The sequence below is a fragment of the Bos mutus genome, unplaced genomic scaffold, assembly GCF_027580195.1.
Source record: "Bos mutus isolate GX-2022 unplaced genomic scaffold, NWIPB_WYAK_1.1 CTG216, whole genome shotgun sequence".
NCBI lineage: Eukaryota > Metazoa > Chordata > Mammalia > Artiodactyla > Bovidae > Bos > Bos mutus.
Genome location: NW_027219617.1, coordinates 188,067 through 198,853, shown reverse-complemented (window position 1 = coordinate 198,853; position 10,787 = coordinate 188,067). Strand labels below are relative to the sequence as shown.

Below are 10,787 nucleotides of genomic sequence, written 5' to 3'. Positions count from 1 at the left end.
TGCTGTGGCCAAAACTTCCAAAACTATGTTGAATAATAATGGTGAAAGTGGGCACCCTTGTCTTGTTCCTGACGTTAGAGGAAATGCTTTCAATTTTTCACCATTGAGGATAATGTTTGCTGTGGGTTTGTCATATATAGCTTTTATTATGTTGAGGTATGTTCCTTCTATTCCTGCTTTCTGGAGAGTTTTTATCATAAATGGATGTTGAATTTTGTCAAAGGCTTTCTCTGCATCTATTGAGATAATCATATGGTTTTTATTTTCAATTTGTTAATGTGGTGTATTACATTGATTGATTTGCGGATATTGAAGAATCCTTGCATCCCTGGGATAAAGCCCACTTGATCATGGTGTATGATCTTTTAATGTGTTGTTGGATTCTGATTGCTAGAAATTTGTTAAGGATTTTTGCATCTATGTTCATCAGTGATATTGGCCTGTTGTTTTCTTTTTTTTTGTGGCATCTTTGTCAGGTTTTGGTATTAGGATGATGGTGGCCTCATAGAATGAGTTTGGAAGTTTACCTTCCTCTGCAATTTTCTGGAAGAGTTTGAGCAGGATAGGTGTCAGCTCTTCTCTAAATTTTTGGTAGAATTCAGCTGTGAAGCCGTCTGGACTGGGGCTTTTGTTTGCTGGAAGATTTTTGATTACAGTTTCAATTTCCATGCTTGTGATGGGTCTGTTAAGATTTTCTATTTCTTCCTGGTCGAGTTTTGGAAAGTTGTACTTTTGTAAGAATTTGTCCATTTCTTCCACGTTGTCCATTTTATTGGCATATAATTGTTGATAGTAGTCTCTTATGATCCTTTGTATTTCTGTGTTGTCTGTTGTGATCTCTCCATTTTCGTTTCTAATTTTGTTGATTTGATTTTTCTCCCTTTGTTTCTTGATGAGTCTGGCTAATGGTTTGTCTATTTTATTTATCCTTTCAAAGAACCAGCTTTTGGCTTTGTTGATTTCTGCTATGGTCTCTTTTGTTTCTTTTGCATTTATTTCTGCTCTAATTTTTAAGATTTCTTTCCTTCTACTAACCCTGGGGTTCTTCATTTCTTCCTTTTCTAGTTGCTTTAGGTGTAGAGTTCGGTTATTTATTTGACTTTTTTCTTGTTTCTTGAGGTGTACCTGTATTGCTATGAACTTTCCCCTTAGGACTGCTTTTACCGTGTCCCACAGGTTTTGGGTTGTTGTGTTTTCATTTTCATTCATTTCTATGCAAATTTTGATTTCTTTTTGATTTCTTCTGTGATTTGTTGGTTATTCAGCAGCGTGTTGTTCAGCCTCCAGATGTTGGAATTTTTAATAGTTTTTCTCCTGTAATTGAGATCTAATCTTACTGCATTGTGGTCAGAAAAAATGCTTGGGATGATTTCTATTTTTTTGAATTTACCAAGGCTAGCTTTATGGCCCAGGATGTGATCTATCCTGGAGAAGGTTCCATGTGCACTTGAGAAAAAGGTGAAATTCATTGTTTTGGGATGAAATGTCCTATAGATATCAATTAGGTCTAACTGGTCTATTGTATCGTTTAAAGTTTGTGTTTCCTTGTTAATTTTCTGTTTAGTTGATCTATCCATAGGTGTAAGTGGGGTATTAAAGTCTCCCACTATTATTGTGTTATTGTTAATTTCTCCTTTCATACTTGTTAGCATTTGTCTTACGTACTGTGGTGCTCCCATGTTGGGTGCATATATATTTATAATTGTTATATCTTCTTCTTGGATTGATCCTTTGATCATTATGTAGTGACCTTCTTTGTCTCTTTTCACAGCCTTTGTTTTAAAGTCTATTTTATCTGATATGAGTATTGCTACTCCTGCTTTCTTTTGGTCCCTATTTGCATGGAAAATCTTTTTCCAGCCCTTCATTTTCAGTCTGTATGTGTCCCCTGTTTTGAGGTGGGTCTCTTGTAGACAAAATATGTAGGGGTCTTGTTTTTGTATCCATTCAGCCAGTCTTTGTCTTTTGGTTGGGGCATTCAACCCATTTACGTTTAAGGTAATTACTGATAAGTATGATCCTGTTGCCATTTACTTTATTGTTTTGGGTTTGAGTTTATACACTGTTTTTGTGTTTCCTGTCTAGAGAATATCCTTTAGTATTTGTTGGAGAGCTGGTTTGGTGGTGCAGAATTCTCTCAGCTTTTGCTTGTCTGAAAAGCTTTTGATTTCTCCTTCATACTTGAATGAGATCCTTGCTGGGTACAATAATCTGGGCTGTAGGTTATTTTCTTTCATCATTTTAAGTATGTCTTGCCATTCCCTCCTGGCTTGAAGAGTTTCTATTGAGAGATCAGCTGTTATCCTTATGGGAATTCCCTTGTGTGTTATTTGTTGTTTTTCCCTTGCTGCTTTTAATATTTGTTCTTTGTGTTTGATCTTTGTTAATTTGATTAATATGTGTCTTGGGGTGTTTCTCCTTGGGTTTATATCTGTTTGGGACTCTCTGGGTTTCTTGGACTTGGGTGATTATTTCCTTCCCCATTTTAGGAAGTTTTCCACTATTATCTCCTCAAGTATTTTCTAATGGTCTTTCTTTTTGTCTTCTTCTTCTGGAACCCTATTATTCAATGTTGTAGTGTTTAATATTGTCCTGGAGGTCTCTGAGACTGTCCTCATTTCTTTTAATTCGTTTTTCTTTTATCCTCTCTGATTCATTTATTTCTGCCATTCTATCTTCTAATTCACTAATCCTATCTTCTACCTCTGTTATTCTACTATTTGTTGCCTCCAGAGTGTTTTTAATTTCATTTATTGCATTATTCATTATATATTGACTCTTTTTTATTTTTTCTAGGTCCTTGTTAAACCTTTCTTGCATCTTCTCAATCCTTATCTCCAGGCTATTTATCTGTGATTCCATTTTAGTTTCAAGATTTTGGATCAATTTCACTATCATTATTCGGAATTCTTTATCAGGTAGATTCCCTATCTCTTCCTCCTTTTTTTGGTTTGGTGGGCATTTATCCTGTTCCTTTATCTGCTGAGTATTCCTCTGTCTCTTCATCTTGTTTAAATTGCTGAGTTTGGGGTGTCCTTTATGTATTCTGGCAGTTTGTGGAGTTCTCTTTATTGTGGCGTTTCCTCGCTGTGTGTGGGTTTGTACAGGTGGCTTGTCAAGGTTTCCTGGTTAGGGAAGCTTGTGTCGGTGTTCTGGTGGGTGGAGCTGTATTTATTCTCTCTGGAGTGCAGTGAAATGTCCAGTAGTGAGTTATGAGATGTCTATAGTTTTCGGGTGACTTTGGGCAGCCTGTATCTTGAAGCTCAGGGCTGTGTTCCTTTGTTGCTAGAGAATTTGCTTGGTATGTCTTGCCCTGGAACTTATTGGCCCTTGTGTGGTGCTTGGTTTCAGTGTCGCTATGGAGGCATTTGATGAGCTCCTGTCAATTAATGTTCCTGAGTCAGGAGTTCCCTGAGTCAGGGTTTGGACTTAAGTCTCCTGCTTCCGGTTATCAGTCTTATTTTTACAGTAGTTTCAAAACTTCTCCTTCTATACAGCACCATTGATAAAACATCTACATTAAAGATGAAAAGTTTCTCTACGATGAGGGTCACTCAGAGAGGTTCACAGGGTTACATGGAGAAGAGAAGAGGGAGGAGGGAGTTAGAGGTGACCCAAATGAGATGAGGTGAATCAATAATGGAGCGAGTGGGCTAGCCAGTAGTCACTTCTTTATGTGCACTCCACAACTGGACCACTCAGAGATGTTCACGGAGTTATACAGAGAAGAGAAGGAGGAGGAAGGTGACAGAGGTGGCCAGAAGGATAAAAGGGGGGAATGAAAAGGAGGGAGACAGATCCAGCCAGTAATCAGTTCCCTAAGTGTTCTCCACCGTCTGGAACACACAGAAATTCACAGAGTTGGGTAGAGTAGAGGGGTTAGGGAGGAGACACAGGCGACCTGGTGGAGAAAAAGGAGAGTCTAAAGGGAGAGAGAGCAGTCAAGCCAGTATTCTTGCTCCCTAGTGAAAAATGGGTCCTGAAGATTGGGTTCTTAAAGGTACAAAATTGGTAACAAATACATAAAAGCAAAAATTAAAAATCCAGAGTAGAGTTTGGAATTTCAAAAATACGATGTTAAAGAAAAGAAGAAGGAAAAGAAAGAGAAAAAAAAGAACAAACAAAATCAAACAAGGTCATAAAATTGTAAAGAAAGTACAGGTACAAAATTGATAACTAATACCAAAAAGCAAAAATTAAAAATCTAGAGTAGAGTTTGGAATTTCAAAAATACAATGTTAAAAAAAAAAAGAAGAAGAAAAATAAAGAGAGAAAACAGACAAACAAAAACAAACAATGTCACAAAAATTATAAAGAAAATACAGGTACAAAATTGATATTATTCAGATGTACAATGTTATATAGAAGAAGAAGAGAAAGAAACAGAGAAGAAGAAAAAAAGAAGTCACAGAAATTATATAAAAAATAACACTATAGGTACAAAATTGATAACAAATACCAAAAAAGCGAAAATTAAAAGTCTAGAGTAGAGTTTGGAATTTCAAAATACAATGTTAAAGAAAAGAAGAAAAAAAAAAAGGTCAAAAAATTATAAAATATATATATATGAAGTTTGCTGAAGAAGAAAAAAAATAAGGTCTTTTTTTTTTTTTTTTGCAAAGTAATAGGTTATAAAAAAGTGAAAATTAAAGGAACAATAGAGGACTTAATTTTTTTTTTTAAAAAAAAAAAAAAGAATGATCGTAAAAATAATAAAAATATATCTAGGACTTTCTTGGTGTTGTTGTGGGTTCAGTTCATTTTTGGCTCATTCCTTGGTCAGACTTATATTTCTCAAGATCTATAGGCCCCTTCCTATGTAGTCCGTAGTAACCACAGGGTTTTGGTCTATTGCCTGTAGCTTCCAAGGCGTTTCCCTCTGTTATATCTTCTTCTGTTTGCTAGTCTCTTCAGTATCTGGTTTCCGCCCTGACACAAAGGGCACGGTGGAGGACACTTTTTTTTTTTTTTTTTTAGGCTTACTTGTTCAGTCGAGCTGTGGGGAGGGAGGGAGGAATGCTGCAAACAAATAACACTGGCGTGGGCTCGCAGTGCCTCAGCCACCCTGGGTCTGCCCCCGCTCACGGCACATGTGGCCACCCTGCCCACACTGCTCGGGCTCTAGGTTGTTCCGCTGGGAACAATCCAAGGCCGGCCCTGGGTTGCATGCACCTCCCAGGTCCAAGCCGCTCAGGTTCAGGCACTCGGGTAGTCCTCAGAGGCGCAGACTCAGTTGGGCCTGCGTTTTGTGCTCTTCCCAGGTCCGAGCAGCTCAGGTGATGAGGTGTTTGGCGAGCGCCAATGCTGCGACTTAACGCCTCCCCGCCACTCGGTTATCTGGGTGTAAAACCGGCACACCTTCTCAGGCAGATGTTGACCGTCCAGACCCCCAAGAAGTTTTAGTTAGCAAAGAAGCCTGCTTACAGTTTTATAGATAATGTCTCTCTGGGGCTGCGATTGCCCCCTTCCGGCTCTGGCTGCCTGTCACCGGAGGGGGAAGGTCTGCAGCCGGCTATCTCTGTTCAGTCCTTTGTTCCGTGCGCGGGCCTGGCGGTCTTAGGTTAGGACTGGCTTTTCGCGTGGTAGATATCCCACAGTCTGGTTTGCTAGCCCAAATTATTTCGCTCAGATAGCGCTCAGGGTATTCAGGCCAGATTCTTACTCTCAGTGATGCAGCCCGCGCTCCGCCTCCCTGCCCAGCCCCGCTTGCTAATGGCATGTGCAGGCGTCTGCGCTGCTTCTCCGCTGGGGAGTTACCGTAGGGCCTGCAATCTGCGAGTTTTAATTGTTTATTTATTTTTCTCCCTGTTATGTTGCCCTCTGTGCTTCCAAAGCTCGGCACAGATTCGGCAGTGAGAAGGTTTCCTGGTGTTTGGAAACTTCTCTCTTTTTAAGATTCCCTTCCTGGGACGGAGCTCCGTCCCTCCCTCTTTTGTCTCTTTTTTTTGTCTTTAATATTTTTTCCTACCTCCTTTCGAAGAGTTGGGTTGCTTTTCTGGGTGCCTGATGTCCTCTGCTGGCATTCAGAAGTTGTTTTGTGGAATTTACTCTGCGTTTAAATGCTCTTTTGATGAATTTGTGGGGAGAAAGTGTTCTCCCTGTCCTACTCCTCCGCCATCTTGGCTCCTCCTCAAACATCTTTTAATTTCATGGCTGCAGTCACCATCAGCAGTGATTTTTGAGCCCAAGAAATAGAGTCTGTCACTATTTGTAATGAACTCTATTAATTTTGAATAAGATTACAGTATTTAAGAAATAAACATGTGAAAATCTTCCCTAATTAAATAAATGTATGGTATTAATTATAGCTTAACTCATCATATAGAATATAAACCTGTAGTCTCAAAAGAGACATTTTAACCCAAACAATACATCTTTCCCAAAGAAATTGTGGATATCTTAAAAATATTTTCAACAAAATATATCCATTGAACTAGAAAATTATGAAATATTTAAAAGCATATTTTAATCATTGGAAGCATTCTTATAATAAATACATTCATCATGCCCAAGTTATTAAACATGAGGATACATTTACTAAATTAAATAATCACACATGTCTGTCCTGGGAAGAGGAAGTCTTGACTGAAAATATGTGATACATTTCCCATGTGCCTCATTTTCTTTTTATGGTCCAGAGCTTTTTCATAGTATTTTTCATTTCTCCATTTCTCAGAGTATAGATTAGAGGATTCAGCATAGGGTGACAAACAGTGTAAAACACAGTCAAGAATTTGTCAATAGGTAAAGTGGAAGGAGTTCTCACATACATAAAAAAATACAGGGCACAAAGAAGAGGAACACCACAGTGATGTGGGAGCCACATGTGGACAAGGCTTTGAGCCTCCTTCCTGACTAAGATTCTTCAGGGAGCATAGAATGACCCCATAGGAGATGAGTAAGAGCATGAAGATGACCACACAGATGGTCCCATCATTGGCCAGCACTGTGAGGGCAATGATATGAGTGTCAGTGCAGGCTAGTTTTAACAAAGGGTACATGTCACACACAAAGTGGTCCATGACATTTGGGCCACAGAATGGAAGGTTGTAAACAAAAAGAGGATGAAGGACAGCATGCAAAACCCCACCAACCCAGGCCAAGAGCAGTAGCAGAACACACACTCGCTGATTCATGATTGTCAAATAATGCAAGGGTTTGCAGATGGCCACATAGCGGTCATAGGCCATGACCACCAGGAGTAAAATCTCAGCACCACCAAATAAGTGCTCCATAAAAAGCTGGGCCATGCAAGCTTGGAAGGAAATGGTTTTCTTCTCACAAATGAAGCTTTTAATCATACTCGGAATGAAGTTAGTAGAATAAACAGCATCCAGAAATGATAAATTTCAAGGAAGAAGTACATAGGGGAATCCAGGGTTGGACTGGCCACCACAGTGATGACTATGAGTACATTGCCCATCATTGTGGCAATGTAAATGAGCAAGAACGCAGCAAATAAAATCTTCTGACCCCAGGGCTCTGAGTGAGCCCCAAGAGGACAAACTCAGTCACATTGTTACTTTGTTCCATGGGCACTTCTGTTTGTCTTATTGCAGAGCTCAGCTCATAATCCCCTGGATGTACACATTATTGATAGTGGCTTCCTGAAATCGTGAACTGATTTGTTGTTTCAACAATTAGGCAGTATGGATTATTAAGCACCAATACTTTCAGATATTACAACACACAGCTTGTTAAAGCATTATTCCTAACATCAACAAACTTACAGACTAATTCAGAAGCAAGTGACTAGAGACATATGTGGGAAAATGACATATTATTAAATAAATCAGGTGCCAAAACTAGCTTTTCATATGGAAGCTAATTGTACATATAGAGAAAACTTATATAAAAATAAACACAAATTAAAGGTTTAATGGAAAAACAAAGCAAAGTTTACCTCATATTTACTTTCCATTTAATTAAGGATGTTACTCTCTATTTTTGGTGTGGAAGAATCTTCTTAATTAATCATCAAAATCCCAAATAGATATATTTGACAATTTCAAATTTGTCTAAGGACTTAGGAAAAGATACCACAACAATAGACAAAAATAGCTTGTGGAAATTATTTAAATTTTAACTGATATACAAAAAGTTATATCTAAATTGAATAAATATTTCTAAACAATTAGCTAATAAATGAAATAAAATTATAAATATATAAACAAGTAAGTAAAGACTATCCTAAATGGGCAAAAAACACATATGATCAAATGCTGAAGCTCACTTGTGAACAGAAAAGTAGAAACTGAAGAAATGGCTTGCTTATTAGAGCATTAGCTTAGGTTCTTGAAAATTATTCAATCAGGTCTACAGGTGCTATCTATTTTTTTTTTTTTTTTGACAGATGAACAAACAGCATTTAGATAACATATTAATTGAATCTATCTTTTGACTTACAAATATCTGCCCATGATAATATCCTCAAATAATTACACCTGAAATTAATCTTTAAGAATGTCCTCATAAAGGTAAACTGATTTCAGATCATTAGAATATAAAAGTATCCAGAAAGAGTGTTACAGAATAGAATCAATCTTCACATATTTAATACTCACAAATGATTCCTGACATGAAAATCACAAAGGAAAACTCTTAAAAAGTTAATTCTTATATCACCAATGTACCCTTGGAAAACATAAAGCTTTGTTCAGCATTTTGTGTTTCAATGCACTTTCTGGGCTACCTGCATAAGGAGAATGGTGTTCAGCCCACGTTCTAGGCTCTCTTGCCTTCTCTTCATCCTTCACGCACTGATGTCCCCTCTGAAACAGACAGCGAGATACACGCACCATCACCGGGCCTGAACTGGCTCCGTGTGACCAACTCCACGCTTGTAGAAAGCCCACTTCATCTCAGTCAGTCAGAGAAGTATTACTTTTCAAGTTGTTGAGGTTTTCAAAATTAATATAAATGCACTCTTACTTGAATGCTCTGAATCTTGATTATAAAAAGAAACTCAGAATTTTCTCAGTTGTGGAATTTGTCTTGGTAACAAACATGTTAAAGCAACACTTTAATCAGAGAGAGAGAAAGCATCAAACCGTGATGTATTGCTTCACATAAAATTTTGCTATTTGTTCTTATACCAGTGAAAGTGAAATAGCCTTCACAAGATTTTGAGTCTCAATCAGTTCTGCTTTCCTGTCTTCTTACAGCATTGTTCAACTTTGAGTTTGTAAAGGATGGAGAATAATTTCACATATAAACTTTATTACATTTTGATTTCAATTCAGGAGGAAACTGTCATGTGATTACTGCTACAAACACTCTATGAGGTAAGCACAAAGCACCATAAACACTTTGTCTACATTTAACTACATCATGTATGACTGAGTCATTCAATGGGTGCATCTCCAAGGGTGATTTCTGTCTAATTAAATTCACTGGGACCTTAATCATAATTTTGAGGTAGACTCTTTATCTCCAGGGATACCACCAGGATAATCACTGTGTAGAACAGGAGTTATCAAACCCTGTCCTCTGAGAGAAAATCTTAAGAAACAACTTGGATCATATCAACAAAAGGGAAAAAGTCCAGTCTGGGCAGGAATGTAATATGTAAACATTTTCCTATTTAAATCATGTCTTTCAAGGATGGCAGATCTTTCAGTTTAAGCTTTGTCTTTGAAGATGATATCTGAACTGATTTCCAGATATGATGAATGAAAATTTCAGAATAAGTCATTTAAAGCTTATTTCAAATGCAGATAAAGTGTGCCCCATAATTTGTCACATAATTTCAGACAGGCAAGTTGACAGAATCAGAGAAGTCTTCCAAAATAAGCAACACTTTGGTTGAGTTTTAAAGTAAAATTGATAGAACAAGAAAAGATGGCAAAGGAATTCCATGAAAAGGTACATCATTTATAAAGTCACAAAGGGTTTAATACGTGTGTGTGTGTGTGTGTGTTAGCTGCTTAGTCAAGTCCAACTCTTTGCAACCCTATGAACTGTAGGCCTCAAAGCTCCTCTGTTCAATGAATTTCCCAGGAAAGAATACTGGAGTGGGTTGTCATTTCCTGCTCCAGGACATCTTCCCAACCCAAGAATAAAACCCAGATTTCCTGCACTAACAGAAGGATTCACTGTGAAAAGATCAAACTATGAATTTAGAAGATCACTCCCTAGATTATCTCAGAACTCACTGAGACTTCTTTCTGAAAATCTTTATTTGGATGTTCCCATTTCCTGACCAATAAATACTGATGCAGTCCAATATTGTTCTCATCTCTATAATAATTTTAAAAATTTTGTATGCAATATCTCCAATTTTCAGAGAAGGCAATGGCAACCCACTCTAGTACTCTTGACTGGAAAATCCCATGGACGGAGGAGCCTCATAGGCTGCAGTCCATGGGGTCACTAGGAGTCAGACACGTCTGAGTGACTTCACTTTCCCTTTTCACTTTCATGCACTGGAGAAGGAAATAGCAACCCATCCAGGATGCTTTCCTGGAGAATCCCAGGGATGGGGGGAACCTGGTGGGCTGCCATCTATGAGGTCACACAGAGTCAGACACGACTGAAGTGACTTAGAAGCAGCAGCAGCATCTCCAATTTTGGACATCTGCAGTTGGGCATCACTTTAGATACATAATTTAAAGGGTTGCACAGTATAAAGGTGTTCTCCATCTCATTAAATGCTACTGCATTTGTTCAATGTCACTGCTCAGACATGAAAGCTCACTGTGTTATTTATTCATTTATTGATCTCCCATGACTTATCCTTACCTTTAGCAAAGCTTGTTGTCTCTGCTTTCAAAATGTATCATAGATTT

The 10,787-nt window shown here is 37.9% G+C and overlaps 1 protein-coding gene across 1 annotated transcript; it reads right to left on the bottom strand.

Moving 5' to 3' along the window:
* Positions 1-6,616: 6,616 nt before the first annotated feature.
* On the bottom strand, positions 6,617-7,533 carry LOC102281605 (olfactory receptor 4A15). Its single transcript, XM_005910671.2, is given in 5 exon segments — positions 6,617-6,775; positions 6,778-6,845; positions 6,848-7,351; positions 7,354-7,476; positions 7,479-7,533. Coding segments are annotated over 5 exon segments (909 nt in total).
* Positions 7,534-10,787: the final 3,254 nt, after the last annotated feature.